General features: G+C 47.4%; 1 protein-coding gene across 5 annotated transcripts; it reads right to left on the reverse strand.

The window, feature by feature from the left end:
- Window positions 1–2,664: 2,664 nt before the first annotated feature.
- On the reverse strand, window positions 2,665–17,585 carry LOC148408398 (uncharacterized). 5 transcript variants are annotated; one of them, XM_088440416.1, is made up of 27 exons: window positions 16,910–17,585; window positions 15,498–15,555; window positions 14,906–15,001; window positions 14,782–14,835; window positions 13,825–14,003; window positions 13,606–13,724; window positions 13,458–13,526; window positions 12,811–12,966; window positions 12,357–12,422; window positions 12,181–12,267; window positions 11,615–11,770; window positions 11,172–11,328; window positions 10,685–10,924; window positions 7,807–10,539; window positions 6,424–7,434; window positions 5,600–5,929; window positions 5,463–5,541; window positions 5,254–5,402; window positions 5,140–5,188; window positions 4,734–4,950; window positions 4,590–4,615; window positions 4,466–4,514; window positions 4,252–4,380; window positions 4,091–4,190; window positions 3,947–4,020; window positions 3,744–3,858; window positions 2,665–2,998 (listed from the first exon to the last, which is right to left on the reverse strand). In XM_088440416.1, the coding sequence occupies exons 1-27, from the start codon at window positions 17,011–17,013 to the stop codon at window positions 2,911–2,913; spliced, it is 6,690 nt and encodes a 2,229-aa protein (XP_088296542.1). In that variant the 5' UTR covers window positions 17,014–17,585; the 3' UTR covers window positions 2,665–2,910. The 5 variants fall into 5 exon arrangements, with proteins under 5 accessions (XP_088296542.1, XP_088296543.1, XP_088296544.1 ...); XM_088440417.1 differs by lacking the exon at window positions 13,458–13,526; XM_088440418.1 differs by lacking the exon at window positions 12,811–12,966.
- Between the last annotated feature and the right edge of the window lie 39 nt (window positions 17,586–17,624).

The raw sequence follows: 17,624 nt of genomic DNA on the forward strand, positions 1-17,624 counted from the left end.
AAGCAGAGAGCATGTGGAAAAGCAGGACGAGGAAACGAGGGGCCGAGCGAGGATGGGGGCTGCCGAGGAGCCGGCGTGAGCGAGGAACCAACAGAAGCAACCCGAAGCTGCTGACTTGGAAGAAAGCAAACGCGTGGAAAGAGCTGACTGAGGGTGAACGGCTTTTCCGCAAAGTGAGCCAAGCGCACACTCCTGCATTGTGTGTGTGTGTGTGTGTGTGTGTTTGTGTGAGAGAGAGATGGTGAGTTTGATTGAATCCGATGGGTTTGGCTCCAGTTTAAATCAGTATCAGATCCAGTCAGGACCAATGACTTCCAGTTTGGCAAAGTCAGGTCCCGTAACACTCAAACAGTTGGGTTAAAAATAACCCAATTGCGGGTGAAAAATGGACTGACCCGATATTCGGGTCAATTTGACCCAACGTTCTGGGTTATGTTAGGCAAAAAAAATTCTTCTACAAAATGATAAAACTTTTTTAGATCGATTAGATTGATTTTTAGATTGATCAAAGTATTGGGTCAGTCCGTTTTTGGACTCATTATTTGGTCATTTTTAACACAACCATTTTTATAGTCAACTCAATTGTTTTTTAATTTTCACTAAAACAATTGGTTGGAAATAACCCAATTAAGAGTCAAAGGTGGACTGGGCCAATATTTGGGTCAATTTAATCCACTTTTCTGGGCTATTTTATATAAGAAAGGGTTAGAGGTTTTTCTTAGCTTGTTTACTACAAAACGATCCATTTTTTAGGTTATTTTTTTTTGCAAAATAACCAAGAAACAGTTGGGTCAAATTGTCTAAAAAGAACAACAAAAGGTTGTGTTGCATTGACCCAAAATTGGCTCAGTCCTTTTATGACCCATAATAGGGCCCTTTTTAACCCAATTGTTTTTAGAGTGAAATTAATAGTCACTAAAAACAGTTGAAAATAGGCCGATTATGAGTCAAAAAAGGACTGAGCCAATATTTGGGTCAATTCAACCCTTTTGTTGTTTTTGCAAAGAACAAAATAAAAACCTGGACCAAACAACCTAAAAAAAATTTTTTAACATAGCTCAAAAGGTTGGGTTAACAATGACTAAAATTTTGGGTCAGCCCTTTTTTGACCCATAATTGGGTTATTTCCAAATAACTGTTTTAGTGAGTTCAACCCAAACTTTTGTTGTTTTTGCACGGAACAACAAAGAAAATGGGACGTTCACTTTAAAAAGTTACAAAAAATAACGCATCTTTTTGGGTTGTTTCGCACCAAACAACCTAAAACACGAGACAACCCGAACGCTTGTCGTGCTAACTCTAATATTCCTCTTTTTCTAACCCAAAATTGTGATATTTTCAACCCAAATGTTTAGGCAGCTCTAGAAAAGCAATGGATGTTTTTATCAGTGTGGACAAAATCAAATGAAAGACAGTGTTGTCTCCACAAATAATTTCCCCGCCCTGTTTGAAGCGCGTTTGACTTGGATGCAACTCGTTTTGTTGCCCGGCTGAGACAAAATGGACACAAATAAATAAGCTATCTCTCAGGAGGACGTGCATGTAGACTCAGTCAACGGAGCAAATCCGGTCCGCTTTGATCCAATTGTGCAATTTTAGCCAGGAAATGCATGTCGCGTTGCCGACTTGTGTTTGTTGGCGGCTCAAAGGTGTCGGAGGTCGAAATCGTCGTCACGGAGACGAGAGAAGGTCCCGCAAAGAGGAATGTTCACATTGTTTACGTGGAGTTCATTAGTCCCATCTCGAGCCGTCCTCCCCCCCTTTTTTCCGTCCTCCCATCTTTCTTGCAGGCCTGTTGAGGATTAGCTTGTTGCTCCTGGCGCCGCCACGCTTTTTCTTCTTTGTTTCCCAGCCGTCATGTGACTCGCGCACACATGGACATCGACCGCACGCTTTTTTTTTTCCGCGAGATATTTCAATTCTTATGAAATATTGCCTCGTCACTTTCTCACTGTGGGAGAGGGGGTGACCCTGTGTGTGTGTGTGTGAGAGAGAGTCCAAGTGTGTGAGACTGCGTGTGTTGTTCGTGCATGCGAGTCAAACGTGCATCTTGTCTGTCATTGTGTTTGACGCCCCCTGGTGGCCTCAACTCACTTAGCACGCAGTCAATGTGCAAAATCAAAGTACAATTCTAAAAATTCTAAAATAAATGCTGTCATATCATTGGACTTATATTCGTGGCTCCTTTGCCAGAAAATGTTCTCTCTTGACAATGTACATTTGTATAAAACGTTTACATTTTTTTAATACATTTTAAAACAAAATGAAAAAATATATTTTTTTAATGTAATTATTTTAATCGTTGCAAAATAATCACTAGAAAACAATTGAGCTATAAATTGCTTTGCTCCAATTCATTTGCTCTTAATTTGAAAACAAAACTTTACTGTTAAATCATTCAATTAGATTGTGTAATATCATCTGGGTTTAAAATTGTGGGGAATTGCTTCACTAAATGATAATCTGTAAAACAAAAATCTTGCAAAAAAAAAAAAGTCACAACAACACATTTTAAAGGGCTCATCATTATCATGTAAATTCTACTTTTTGGAGCTTTTCATCGAACACAACATCAGTGGCTTTTATGTTGCTTTGGAAACCCGACCAACCCCCCCCCCAAAAAAAAAACAATCATACGAAATGGAATTCCCAATGCGCCAAAGGTACGATTCCACCCGTTTATATGTTAATTCATTTTCCAATTCCAGTCATTTGCTCTTCATTTGAAAAGAAAAACATAATTTACCCTTCGTGGCATTAAAAAGCGTGATGAGTCCAGCTCATTATCAACATCTGATCAACTGACACACACTCACTAGAAAAAAACAAAACAAAAAAAAACATTTCTCGCGCAAATAAATAAAGAGCGGCGTGAGCTGCAAACTGCGGTGACGTGTTTTTGGACACGTGTCACTGCAGGACACACTTGTCCTTATCGTTGTACTTTTTCCTCCTCATCGCTAGGCCGCGCTCCAGACGCTCGTCTTCTTCCAGTGCCCTGAAGCGTGCGCACACACACACACACGTTTGTCTTACTATCTTAGTGGGGTCAGCTAGCTCCTAATCTTAAGCATCAAAACCGATTTCTTTACTTGTACTCTTACGGGGAAGCTTTTCGCGGAACTATTACATGTGTCGTTTACATAGAAAATGGTGCGAAATGCTAGTTCGTTGACGGTAAGAGTTCATTGCTAACACGCTAATGCTAATCGTGATTGCTAACCAGTTAGCATATTGTTGGTTTAAAAATTTACACGTAGGAAGATCGAACAAGGAATAATCGATGAGTGATTTAAAAAAAAAAGATAATGACAGATCTACAATCTAATATTAACTCATTCGTTTCTGGCTCTTTAACTCATTCAAAGGCAGGGACATATTTTCACTTTTTTTTTTTTTTTAAAGAGTCCAGACTTTCAATCCCAGATACGTAAATCACTCAATGCCAGGGATGTATTATCACTTTTTCTTTTTTTTTTTTTTTAGAGTCCAGACATTCAATACCAGATACTTAAAAGGGTCCTTTGACGTCTTTAGTCGCAAATGGCAGCGAATGAGTGAAATAAATCAATACAATCTGTAAATATATACAATAAACGTCACTTAAAGGGGGTTCAAATATAATTTCTTGGCCTCCCTGACTATTAATATAATAAGTATGGGTATTGGCGCTGAAAAAATACATGTTGCTCTATCTCTTATGTCAACACACACACACACACTGGAAGCGGTTGCCAACGCACCCTCGCTCCTTGGCGTCCATGTTTCTGATGACCTCATCACGCTGGTTGACCAGAGATACCAACTCGTGCAGGAGGAGCTGCTCACGCTCTCGCTGGGCGTTGGACTTCTGCCAATCTGCGCAAACACACACACACACACACACACACACACACACCAACTGAGGGTCAGATGAAATCAGGTAAATTGGCGGGCGTCAGCTGACCTTCCATGGCCATGGTGGCTCGTAACTCTCGAGTCAGCAGCTCGAAGCGTCTCTCCAGGTCCTGCTCCTCCTGCCTGTCGTTTTCAACAACGCGGTCGTCATCATCATCTCCATCATCATCATCATGGTGATCATATGACCTACAGCAGTTCCAGGCGGTCCTGTCTCCGTATCAAGGCGTTCTTCTTGTTGACCAGCGTGAACCACTCCTGAATCAGGCGCTCCTCCTCAGCGCGGTCACTTCCTGTCAGGTCACACACAGTCTTACACGCCCGCAAGTGTAGGTGTGTGTGTGTGTATCTCACCGCTTTCCATGAGGCTCCTGAGGCGTCGCTCCACCACCGTCGCCCTGCTATCCACGTGCTTTTGTTCCGACTCCAAGGCCGCCATCTCGCTCAGCACGTACTGACTCGTGTCCTGAACGCGCTGGGACTCTGCGCGTGCACGCACACACGCATTTGTGCAGTCAAACAAATGGCGGCTTTTGACGCGTGTGCACAGGTGGCGAGAATTTCCGACCTTGCTCCTGGTAGCTTTCCGTCGACTCGTCCATGGGTTGCCCGTCGTCCTGTTAGAACACTGCGAGCGTCACGCAAGAAGAAAGACAAAAAGAAAAAAAGAGCAGGTCGCGTGCGGCGCTCACCTGTGGGCCAGTAGGCGTGGCCTCTTCTGCAAGAAATAATTAGGAACAGTCTCAAAGTTTAGCGATGGCATCGCGCCAATCCCCGTTTGACCATTTAACTTGAAGGTTTCACTGAACATCACGATTGGATTTGTGCAGGCCAACCTCGGAGCGGCTTCTTGGCTCGAGGGGGCGGGACCAGCGTTGTGGCGCCTCCCTCGTCGGGCGCGGCAGCGACGGCGGGGCTCTGGGCGCGCGCGAAGTGACTCCGCAGCTGGCTGGCGTACGTCATCACCATGAGGCGGTCCGGAAGGGGGAGCGCCACCATGTCGGACGGCTCCAGGAGGCGGGGCACGCCCACCGACTCCAAGGCGGACAAGGCCTGGCGGGAAGTACGCGCCGCAAAAATCGAAATGCACACACTTACTGTACGTCAAAGTTGACATACAAAGAATTGTGGTCACCAAAGATAAAAAAAATCAAAAGGTCAATCTCCCAATATCAGCCACTGAAACTTTAAGCAAAAAAAAAAAAAAACAGTGATGACATCATCGGTAGCGAGGTCACTCACTTTCTTGTTGTTCAATTCCATGTCGTGTTCTTTCAACTGGGCAAAATCTCTGAGGGGACAAAAAGAGCGTGACGGGCGGGCGGCAAACCACTCCCGGGGGCTGACGCGGCTTACATGAGTTGGGGGTGGAAGTGATGCAGGATGGCGCACAACGTCAGGCCGTTCCTCCAGGAGGCGGCGAAGTCGCTGACCTTGACCCCCGCGTAGCCGGCCGTCACCTCCTGACACCACCGCAGCAGCGATTGGCTGGAGCTCACCGCGCCCTGCCGTATGGCGCGTTAGCGTCTTAGCATTTTGCTGGCCGTCGCCGCCTCGGCGTTTACCTCGCCGTCCTCGTCTTCGCCGTCTTTTCCATCGGCCTCCTCTCTGATTGGCCCAGCCGGGAAGGAACGCCTCGAAGACCTGACCCGCGCAAAGAACCTCACGATCCCCTCGAGGGCACGTCGCCACGGCAACTTACAAGCATTCTCCCGACGACGACTCGGCCGATCGCCGTGCGCCATCCGTCTCCGTATCCCGGATCTCCCCCGGGGCGGGAACCAGGATCTTCCTGCCGTTAGGGGGCGTGTCTGAAGACATAACCTGGATCCTATCCAATAGGAGCCGCTCTTCCTCCAGCAGATGTTGCTGCTTGGTGGCACGGTCCACGCTGAAAGGGCGTGCCTTGGCGTCGCTACTCTGGCACGCGGCGGCCATTTGGGTTTGACCGTGCTGGACGCTTGCGCGTTGATCTTTGCGCGTGAGGCCATTTTGTGGGGCATCACTATCATCACGATGGCTGGCAGAAGATCTGCAGAAAAGCGGAGAAGGAGTTTTTTATTTTATAAACAGCAGCAAAGATGTTTCACAAAGTCTAGTTCCAACATTTATTTGTGTCCACTGTTGTGTCCATTTTGTCTCAGGAAGACAACAAAGTTAATAGCATCCCACCAATTGAGACACCAGGATGTCCTCGACTGAGGACGCTGGGAATTAGTAGGGTAGGATCAACGGGTCGAAAGAGTTTGAAAACAAACGTCCGCATCAGTGGACACGGACGAATAGGCTGTCCCTCAGCAGGATTTAAGCAACTCTTAACAAGCAGTGTCCGATTTTGGCAACGGTTCTCGTCCCAAACCCGGCGGTGGTCCACCGTCTCTACAGTGTCGCATGCAGGCCATCACACAAAGCACGTCCACTTCACCGTAAGACAAAACAACGAACACGAAGACCACGAAGACCAACGGCACGTTGGCGGAAACCCAAAGATGGCGGCGCCACATGTGAGCGGGCACCAGCACTCACCCTCCAGCGCGGCCCCCCATGTAGAGCTCGGCCAGCCATACGGAGCCCAGATCCTCGTGACCCGGTTCGAACTCCACTTCCTCCGCATCGGCACCGGCGTCCTGATGGACAAGTGAGGCCTGACCCGGAAGAGCGGCGAGGCCGGGCGTACCAACCTCGCCGGGAAGACCGGGAGGAATCGAAGAACCGCCGCGAGCCAAATCATCACGAGGATCAGGAGAACTGGGCGCACCGGGGGGACTAGAAGAACCAAGCTCGGCAGAAGGAGCAGAAGGATCAGAAAGACCTAGATTACCGACATGACCAAGAGGACCAAGACTCAGATGATCAGGAGCGCTGGGAAGACCAGAAGGACGAGGAAAACCAAGATTCAAATGAGTAGCATCGGTGAGATTTCTGATTTCGGGTGCTTTGAGGTGAATTTCATCACGCTGCTCCTCATACGCAATGTCATCAAGCTCCGCCTCCTTGAGAGGGGGTCCCATTTCCGATTGGCCGCCGATGACTTTTTGAAAGCCTTGCACTTTCTTCTCCTTAGTGTGCTTCACCCCCTGTTGTCCTCCTCTCACGCTTTTCTTCACTTTAGGTTCTTCACTTCCTTGCTTCTCCTCTCTGTTCATCTCATCCGTCAGCTCGCTTCTCCCTTCTTCCTTCCGTTCTACTTCTTCCCCACTCCCTTTCTCTTGTTCCTCTTTTCCTTGTTTCTTGGCCTCCTCCTCTGCCCTTATTTCTTCTCCCCTCTTCTCCTCTACTTGCTTCTCTTCCTTCTCCCTGTCTTCTTCTTCTCTCCTCTTCCTCTCCTCTCGTTCCTCCTCCTGCTCCTTGGCGGCCAGACGCAGCCGAGCGACCAGACTGAGCTGCGCTGCGTCTACGGGGCTGCGCTCCGGTTCTGGTGCCGCCATCCCACCTGAGGACGCCGACTGGGATGGCGTCTCCGCCACTCGGTCCGCTTGGACCTCAAATGAGCTGTCAGAACTTTGCCGGTTCTGTTCAGCTGACGTCGCCTCGCAACTGCGGGACAAAACAAGCGGACAGGTCAACTTCCGAGAGGGTCCGTGGAACATAACTGTGAAACTTCGCGATTTCCCATGTGGTAAGTAAACGTTTGATTGTTCCTTTATTATTATTACGCAAACAAATTGATAGCGTACTAGTTTTGAAATGAGTACATTAGAATAAGAGTTTCAGCAAGGACGGCGATTTGCTCGGCGAGCCTCGTGAAATGATGCAATGGGCCAGATGTGGCCCCCGAGCCTTAGGTTGGACACCTGTGTGAGAGTTTTTGTGTTTTTAGTGTTTGAGAGCTTTTCAGGGCATCCGTAGAACTGTCCAATGTCAGTAGAGCTTTACTGGACAGTGTTTTCAGCAGAATGCCAAACTCACCGCTGATTGGCTGGCTGCGTCTCTCCTGATTGGCTGAAACTTGGGGCTGTTTGCCAGGTGATATCCAGCAAAGAGAGATGAAGCGTACTAAGTTGCTCCTCCTGGCGACTCCTCTCCTCTTCCTTTCTTGTTCCGTCTTCCTCTATCTGCCTCTCCTTTTCCTCCCTTTTTTCCCTCCCAATCCTTTCCTTTTCCTCCTTGACGCTCTGCTCCTCATCATCCCTCCTCTTTTGCTCCTCATTTTGCTTTCTTTGTTCCTCGGCCAACAGACTCCCCATCTCTTCTTTTTCTCTCTCAATGTTTTGTTTCTCCTCTCTCAATCTCTGTACGTCCTTCTCTGCCTTGACTCTCTGCTTCTGCTCCTCTTCTCTCCTCTTTCGCTCCTCTTTTATTTTTTGTTCCTCCTGTTTGCGTCTCTCGTCTTCCTTCCATTTTTGTTCCTGCTCGTTCTCTTTCCTCTTCCTCTCCTCTTCCTCCCTTTTTTTGCTCTCAATCCTATCTTTCTCCTCTCTCTGACGCTGCATCTCCTCCTCTGCTTTGACTCTCTCCTCTTCCTCTTTTCTTTTTTGTTCTTTCTGTATCTCCTCTTCCTCCCTTTTTTTGCTCTCAATTCTTTCATTCTCCTCCCTCAGTCTCTGCATCTCCTCTGCTTTTACCCTCTCCTCCTCCTCTCTCCTTTTTCGCTCCTCTTCTTCCTTTCTTTTTTGTTCTTCCTCTTTCCGTCTCTCGTCTTCTTCCCTCTTTTTGCTCTCAATTCTTTCATTCTCCTCCCTCAGTCTCTGCATCTCCTCTGCTTTTACCCTCTCTTCCTCTCTCCTCTTTCGCTCCTCTTTCTCCTTTCTTTTTTGTTCTTCCTCTTTCCGTCTCTTCTTTTCCTCCCGTTTTTTGCTCTCAATTCTTTCATTCTCCTCCCTCAGTCTCTGCATCTCTTCTGCTTTTACCCTCTCCTCCTCCTCTCTCCTCTTTCGCTCCTCTTCCTCCTTTCTTTTTTGTTCTTCCTCTTTCCGTCTCTCCTCTTCCTCCCTCTTTTTGCTCTCAATTCTTTCATTCTCCTCCCTTAGTCTCTGCATCTCTTCTGCTTTTACCCTCTCCTCTTCCTCTCTCCTCTTTCGCTCCTCTTCCTCCTTTCTTTTTTGTTCTTCCTCTTTCCGTCTCTTCTTTTCCTCCCGTTTTTTGCTCTCAATTCTTTCATTCTCCTCCCTCAGTCTCTGCATCTCTTCTGCTTTTACCCTCTCCTCCTCCTCTCTCCTCTTTCGCTCCTCTTCCTCCTTTCTTTTTTGTTCTTCCTCTTTCCGTCTCTCCTCTTCCTCCCTCTTTTTGCTCTCAATTCTTTCATTCTCCTCCCTTAGTCTCTGCATCTCTTCTGCTTTTACCCTCTCCTCTTCCTCTCTCCTCTTTCGCTCCTCTTCCTCCTTTCTTTTTTGTTCTTCCTCTTTCCGTCTCTCCTCTTCCTCCCTCTTTTTGCTCTCAATTCTTTCATTCTCCTCTCTCAGTCTCTGCATCTCTTCTGCTTTTATCCTCTCCTCCTCCTCTCTCCTCTTTCGCTCCTCTTCCTCCTTTCTTTTTTGTTCTTCCTCTTTCCGTCTCTCCTCTTCCTCCCTCTTTTTGCTCTCAATTCTTTCATTCTCCTCTCTCAGTCTCTGCATCTCCTCTGCTTTTACCCTCTCTTCCTCCTCTCTCCTCTTTTGGTCCTCTTCCTCCTTTCTTTTTTGTTCTTCCTCTTTCTGTCTCTCCTCTTCCTCCCTTTTTTTGGTCTCAATCCTCTCATTCTCCTTCCGCAATCCCTGCATCTCCTTCTCTGCCTTGACTTTTTGCTCCTGCTCCTCCTCGCTCCTCGTTTGCTCCTCTTCCTTGCTTTTCATCCTCTCCTCTTCTACCTTCTTCCTCGCGTCCTCATCCCTGGTCTTTCTCTCCCTTTCCTCATCTTCCTCTCTTTCTTCTTTATTCTTTTTCTCCATCCTTGCTTTCTCTTCTCTCAATCTTTGCATCTCTTGCTCTTTTTCCATCTTAATCCTCCTCTCCTCTTCACATCTCTTTCTCTCCTCGTCTTCCATTTTCTTTCTTGCTTCCTCTCTGTTTCTCTCCTCCCTTTTCTTCATCTCCATCATTCGTTCCTCATTTCTGAGTCTTTGCATCTCCTTCTCATCTTCTCTCCTTCTCTCCTCTTCTTTGGATTCCTCCTCTTTCTTCCGTCTCTTGCGCCTTTCTTCATCTTGCTCAAGCAGTCGTAAGCGTTTTTTTTCCGCCTCCTCCTTCTCTTGTTTCAGCATCCAACGAATTTCCTCTTCCCTCCTCCGTCGGTGTTCCTCCTTCATCCTCCTTTCCTCCGCTTCTTTTCTCATCCTCACAAGTCTGGCCTCCTCCTCGTGAGCCTGCCTGAGTCTCTTCTCCTCCTCTCTCCTCCTGTCCGCTGCCGCAGCCTCCTCTCTCTTCCTCATCCTCTCCTCCTCTTGCCGCAGCCTGTTGTCCCGCTCTCTCTTCTCCTGGAGGAGCCTCTCCTCCTCCTGCCTCCTCCTCTCCTTCAGTTTCCTCAGCTCCTCCTGCTCCTCAAAAAGCCGCCTCTTCTCCTCCTCCAGCAGTCTCCTCTTCTCTTTCTCATGCTCCCTCCACCTCCTGTCCTTCTCCTCCTGCTCTTTCTGCTTCTCCTCCTGCTCTTTCTGCTTCTCCTCTATTGCTTCTTCCCCCAGCTCCTCCAGGGCAGAAAGCCGGGTGAAAGTCTCCTTCGGCTGGAGGCTGCAGAGCGGGAAAAAGAAAATGGCTCAATCTGCTCCTTCTCTCCTCGTCCCCCTCTATTTTTTCTATCTTTGCATCTCTCTCTCTCTTCTGCTCTATTCCTCTCCATCATCTCTTATTTTTTCTAATTGTTTTCCAAACTCACCCACTCGGGTCCCGCTCCACAAAGCAGTCTTCCGATTGGCTCCCGAGTGTTTGTCGTCCCGCCTCCGCATGGCGACCGAGGGGGTCGGCCTCCTTGTCAGAGTGGAGACGGGTCTGCTTGGGGGTGATAAAAGCCGCCAGGACGCTGGTGGAGGGGTGCTGAGGGGTGGAGCTTTCACAACAAGCAAAAGGCCATGGAGGAGGCGGAGCTATGATTAGCTCGGATTGTGATTGGCTGGGACTGGGGGACATAAAAAGCGGAGATCAGGTCGGACTCACTGTTGGGCTGAAAGGAAGCGGGCCAGGCAGGAGGAGGACCAAAGCCAAATGAAAGGGCATAAAAGTTGCAGCAGGGAGCGGGCCAACTCAGAAACATTAGTGTGTGTTAGCATGGCGTTAGCTTGAATGCTAAGCACACAGCCATGATGGAGCTCACACCTGTGTGTGTGTGGGTGTGTGCGCGTGCATGCGTATATATCTAGCCGCACCTGTCCTTCACTAGCGTCTCCTGCTTGGCCACCTTGGAGTCCTGCGATGTAATTGGTTGTCCGGATGTCGCATTGTCACCGGCAGCCGTCGTACAATTAGTTGCATCTGGCATCATTGCCGTAGCAACAGGGGGTGCCTCCGACTCGGCCACGGCGCCTGCGTGTGAACAAAATGCCAAACACTTGTGATAAGGCAAGTAACGAAGGTGGCAAAATTCCTGACATTTTTTCATCTAGAAACCTTCCATGGTTGTAATATGAAATTACACATAGCCTGAATGAGAAAAAGCAAATGGTAATCACAATTTTCAACAATTTCCTTTCAGCAAAGGTTAAAACTGTGCATCATGTTTTGCAATGGTAATATTTTCAAAACACACTTAAAGCCGCTATGGCAGTGTGTTTCAGTGCTGGTGGTAGTCGAATATTTTTTCAGGTTGTACCTGCAGACGGGCTGCTGGAGGAGGGAGGCGGGGGGGCCCGCAGCACGGGTGGGCCGAGTGCCGTCGCGGCGGGCTCGCCGAGGGCGTCCAGGTCGGGACGACTGAGCAATGGCACGGCGATCACGTCGTCAGCCGAGGGACAGGCAGAAGATGGCGCTGAGGAAAAAAAAAAAAAAAGACATTGTTGGGATATTTGATAAGATATACAAATATGTGTGATAGGTCGCGTGAGGAACAATGCTTATGTTGTATCACAATCGCTCTCTTTTTTTTCTCTCCATTTTTCTAGCAGCAATACGAGGACTTTTCTAAATAAAGCTCCCAACAGTCACTTCAATATACGAGAAGTGCCCGTGGCATGTGCGTTTACAGTTAACTCGTCTGTCTGGCATGAAGGGAACCTTCACAATGGAATATAGCTTTTTTTTTTTTAAATGAGATAAAAAAAATCTGCAACTCATGTTAGGTGAGGCACTTAGTAGCGCGGGATCACTGTATGTTCAAGGTAATTTTTTTTTTTTTTTTTACAGTCGTACAGTGAATGAAATAGCTGAACACAGCATTACCTGGTGGAGCTTGAGTGGCAAAGGGTGAAGGAGATGAGGGGCGGCCCACCGACCTTATCACTTGCGCTTTGAAAACTTGTGTCCCACCTAAGGCGCAAACAAAACAAATATAAATGCAAATGAAAGGACGGAGACGTCATTACCGGAGAGGCCACCAGCATCACCGTGACACCTACCGGACACACCGCCGATGTCAGTTGAAGTTTGGACCATCGGGGGTCTCCGCTCATATGACACAGCAGCTGCACACCGGAAGACAAGAAAATGAGCGAAACGACAACAAAACTTAGCAAGGGAGAGTGGTTTAGTTTGGGGTCATGCCAAGTGCTTCCTGTTTGATGTCATTGCTAAAGTGCTAAGGATGTGCTAACATGTACGTCAGATGCGAACTTTATGTTAGGTAGCTGTACGGTCGAAATTATTTTCGAGAAGTGCGAACGAAGCGAGTGAAGTTGAAAAGTGGAAGTGCACAGAACACATTATTACAAAAAACTATTGTCTGGTTTGCGGGCAAGACGGCACATTAATAAATGATCAAATTGCATCGCAAACCGTAACAAATACGGTAGACATCGGAGATTGTGGAATGAGTCAACGTTTGTGAGTGACAGCACACCAGCCTCCAGCTACCTTTTCCCTGGAAGATGGCAGGCAGCGACGGAGGTGGCGGCGGAACTATGAGGGGAAGGGGTGGGAGACATGATGGAGACGATGTCCCAGAGAGCTGGGCGGAGCCAATGGGCAGAGGGGGGCGGGAGAGCAGGGCGAAGTTGGGTGGACCGCCCCCTTGGATGATTGATGGGTGAATGATGGGATGATAGGTCAAGAAAAACAAAAAAGAGCAGAAAAAAGGTGGTTTAAAGATGTGTTAATTTAACAGGCGGAGGAGGAACAGTCAGAGGCGTTTGAGTTAAGGTGGTGTGCGCAGGAACAGTCAGAGAAGCAGCCATAAGATCAGTTAGAAGAACAGTTTGCGGGACAGTCAAGGCGGCTGTCAAAGGAACTCGGTCAGGGGGAAAAATTCAAGTGAGGCATTCCAAAGAACAGTCACACAATTTCATAGTCAAGTCAGTGACGAATCAAATGATCAGTCAGAGGAGCATTCACAAGAACAGGCAGAGGATTGCTATGGCGGGCTGACTGAGGAACAGTGAGAAGACCGGTAACATGATCCGATATTAAAACAGTCAGAGGAACATTTAAAGGAACCAAGAACCGTCAGAAAAACAGTGTCTTCTTGTATTACTTGGATTGAACATGCAACAGCAAGAAGCTACCTGGCGTGTGTGTGGGTTCAGGTGGTGGAGGGGCGGGGCGATTGGGGCGTGTAAGTGTGCGTGGAACAGCTGCGTGGCCCGGAGTAGAGAAAGAGGAGAGAAGTGAGCTAAAGGAAAGTGAAAGGAGAGCTTCGACGCCGGAGTTTACCAGCGGCGCCGCTGACGGACTTGCCGTCGCCTTCCTCGTCACTCTCGTTGAAGTCGTCCATGTTGGCCACGTCGGGTTTGACGCTCATCAGACTGGCAAGACTCTGCATGTCTTCGTCGCTAAAAATAGCTAACATTAGCTTAACTCGGCTGCACTTGATACGATTGTTGCTAGCCTTTGGCTCTGTGTGGCTAAGCTATGCTGCGCATGGCTACTCACGTGGCTTTTCCCTCGCGGACAAAGATGCAGGACAGCGACAGTTTGAGCTCCGCCTCCACCACTTTGACAGATAGCGGCTTTAGCGGCAGCCTGATGTCCGTCTGCGTTGGCGTCACGCTGGCGTAATTCTTTAGGTTGATGGCAGCCGACGCCAGAACTTTACGGTGGCCTTTGCTCTCCTGCAGAATCACGCGGTACAGTCAAAAAAAAAAGCTGAGAGAATTAGCTGGACAACTTGTATGCAGAGGAGTCAGAGGAATAGTCAGGAGAACAGGAGAAGCCATGACCTGGGCATCTGGCATGCAGAGGAGTCAGACTCTGATGACTCCTCTGAATGAATTTCTTCAGCTGTTCCTGTGACTGTCAGTGGAACAGTCATAGGAACGGCTGAAAGAACGAACTCGTCGACTTGCGTGCAAAAGAGTCAGAGGAACAACTGGAAGAATGATCAAGTCGACTGGTATGCAGAGGGGTCAGAGGAACAGCTGAAGGAATCACTTGGTCAACTGGTCGGCATAATGTCTACAGGTGCCCGGCAGAGGAACGGTCAGAAGAGTCAGGGATACCGCACTTGGTTGTCACCAGCGGCGTGTTGAGGAACGACTAGTGGATCAGTTGAAGAGCTGTTCTGATCCGGTAGTGTGCAGAGAAGCGAGTAAACTGAGTTTGAGGTGCACCCGGAGAAACAGTCGTATGAACAGCTCAAGGAATATTCTGGTTGATTGGTGGGAAGAGGAAGAGTCAGAGAACCGTGAAAGGAACAGCAAAAGGAGGTTCTCTAGTCAGAGACTGGTCATGGGAATAGATGTGGAAAAAGTCAGAAATGCAGTCAGAGGAACGACATTCCAGTCTAGAGGCTAGCAGAGGAACAGTTACAGGAACAAAAGCAACAAGATAGTTTCTATAAGATGCTATGTTGCAGATGTGTCCATAGCAACCACAGCGTACAGTACTCACACCCTCAATGACGAAGGTCCACTCTTTGTCCTCAAATGCATCGGCACCCGCTTCCTGAAGATACAAAAACACACATCACAACACGAATCCACATCTGTTCCGCAATTTGCAGGCTGCCGGCTACCTTGAAAAGCGTCACAGAGATGTCCACGTTCTCCGGGACGGGCCACACCACCATCCCTCTGTACGGGTTCTTGATTCCAGGCTGCCAACTGTGCAGCTATACACACACAAAAATATTCAGCTCATATAAATAAGTTGAAAAATTAATGCATGTGAACATAGCAAACAAACCAGATATCAGATATATAAGTTTTTTTTGGTTAAGGGTTGGCCATGGCCACCATGTAGCTCCGCCCCTGGCTCCTGAGGAGAAGTGTACCTGCAGGATGGCCTGATATTTCTGCAGGTTCGATACCAAATCACGCTTTTGAATGGCGCGGCAGGGACATGGTAGTTTTCTTTTTAATTTAAAAGCAAATGGATTGGAACATGAAACATTATTGCTAAATTGTGAGACAGGGAGTTGCTTTCTTTTTCTTAAAGGGACAAAGTGCAAGATTTTGACAATTTTTCAATCGGGACAGCAGGAGGTGCTGCATTTACCATTGTCATTTTTTTTTAATTTTATTTTTTTTTTGGGGGGGGGGGGGGGGGTGTTTTCACCACACAAGAAAAACTTCTTTGTTGACAAAATGTGTGCAGTCTTGTTTCACCTTGGAGCACATGCGCCGGTTCCTCCGGGTCCAAACCACACGCAACTTGTCTGGTTGCCTGCGCACACGCACAAACGCAAAAGAGTTGTGTGTGTGTACATTGAACACACGACGTTATGTGTACAATTCCCACAATCATCTCGAGGCCCAAACTCATGATGGTCATGAGGACGCTTTCTCGAAATTTGTGTGCTCGGCAAAAAGCCCATTTCGACAGCGCATGCGTAAATTAGGTCATGGTTAAAAACTCCCGATAGGCTTACTAAATACGTTTAATCGTATTTATTCCATATTTGACAATAGAATAATTTTAATCAACCAACATTAATGCAGCTCCTGGACTTAAGTTCATATATTTCATTTAATTTGCCTAGACCCGTCTTTAGAACTTTGCTTTCCTTGACACACCTATACTTTGCGCACGCGCGATGCTGGATTGTAGGGAAGTGTCTCAGAGTGATGACGTAAAGGGCGCGACAGCGCGTGAGTTTGAAATGAACGGGAATCGGCTGTTCCGCTCCCAAAGGAAAACCAGTTCTGCGTATGGTTCCCGTTAAATGGAAAACATTGGGACAGCTCACGCATGACACGTTATGATACTTTCAGATGACCCCGACCAAACAGCGCAAAAAAGGAAGTGAAAGAGGAAATCGCGCTGTGAATCACGTGACTCACGAGCGCGCTTATGAGGAACAACACACGCGACAGTTGCCTCGAGGTCGCTGCGAAACACATATTCAGTGTAAAAAAAAAAACAGCACCTTTACCAAAATTAGAATAAAGATTAAAAGCAATGCTGCTATACATTAATGAAACAAGACCTTTAAAAATGATCCTACCAATGGATAAATGCGGGTATCATTGTATTGTAAATACATGTTCCTCTTTTAATTAAGATCTCTCCAATAATAAGCAGTATAATCTAATGATATTGCTTAGTTGTTTTAATTTAGCAAACATGTTTTTTGTTTTTTCTTATTAGTGAACGAGACTTGTGTAATTACTTGTGTTTCTGGCAATGAAAACAGTAATAGTGTAATAAAGCAGTGATATTGAAGCTCTATTATTAGACTCATATTATGGGATGGATGGAGTGGAAGAAAGTATGTACACATGAGGATAATAGTGCACAATTTAATGTAAAAAAATAATAATACATGACGTATATCCGAAAAGTTGTTCAATAAAATAATGTTTAGGACATTTCAACAAACTTCATGACAATGTCTTCTACTAAAAATAAACTAAAAATTTCGGTTATCACTGCTATTTTCTCGCTTATTTCCAAATAATCCTGGTGTGGCTCAGTGAAACGTTTTGCGCCAGCAACAAGAGGGATCACGCACTGACAGCTGACACGGGTGCGCGCAGCATAATGTAATATGTATGATTGTGTGTATGCGTTCGCTCACCATTTTTCTTTGCATTCGAGAAGCAACTCTTGGTAGGAAGCAACAAACTGAAACTTGGAAGCTTTTTTGCCGACACGCTGGAGTCTCTTCCACACTGACGTCATCGTGGCCACACAAAAGCCGTCCGCGTGGATATAAAAGTCTGTAAAGTTCTTCGGGTGGCACGCGCGTGCACACGCACCGGACTTTCTTCACTCTTCGGGAAGTCCAACAAAGGGGTAAGGCCAGGCGCGTGCCCGCGTCCTTTCCTGCGATTGGCGTGGACTTCCGCACGCGCACTCACTCGTCAAAGTGCCGTCGGGTGTTTTAACCTCCACGTCCGGGGCAGACTTTGATCTTGCTAAGCACTCTTGTCATGCACGCGCACGCTTGAATGCGATCAGGGTGTTTCTGCGCAGTCAAGTGCGTGTACGCGTTCACGCGGAGACGACGGGGGTTTATTTTTAGGATGATTGGCAAGAACAGCCGCGCGGAGGGGTCGGGACGTGACTCAGGAGTTCCGACACCCGCCGCGTGCACTAAAGAAGCAAGACTTTTTTTTTTTTTTTTGCAACGTCATTCAAACATCTGACCACGCCCAGCAGAGCATGCTGGGTGACTTCAACGTGTCAGGGAAGCAAAACATAAGTTGAGGCAAATTATTTGTTGATTTGAGGTTCTATCTTGTTTGCATCTGGCGGCCTCTTGTGGAGGCAATAGGTACTCCGTCCCAGCT

The sequence above is a fragment of the Hippichthys cyanospilos genome, chromosome 18 (genome assembly GCF_059441005.1).
Source record: "Hippichthys cyanospilos isolate Australia breed blue-spotted pipefish chromosome 18, RoL_Hcya_1.0, whole genome shotgun sequence".
Taxonomy (NCBI): domain Eukaryota; kingdom Metazoa; phylum Chordata; class Actinopteri; order Syngnathiformes; family Syngnathidae; genus Hippichthys; species Hippichthys cyanospilos.

What these genes read in the sequence shown, in the direction of transcription:
- LOC148408398 (XM_088440416.1), bottom strand. Translation starts at nt 17,013, where the DNA reads ATGACGTCAGTGTGGAAGAGACTCCAGCGTGTCGGCAAAAAAGCTTCC. An exon ending in ACCGGCGCATGTGCTCCAAG is followed by an intron (nt 15,002 to 15,497) that starts GTGAAACAAGAC and finishes GTGTGTGTATAG; the next exon opens with CTGCACAGTTGGCAGCCTGG. An exon ending in GCGAAGACGAGGACGGCGAG is followed by an intron (nt 5,403 to 5,462) that starts GTAAACGCCGAG and finishes GCCATACGGCAG; the next exon opens with GGCGCGGTGAGCTCCAGCCA.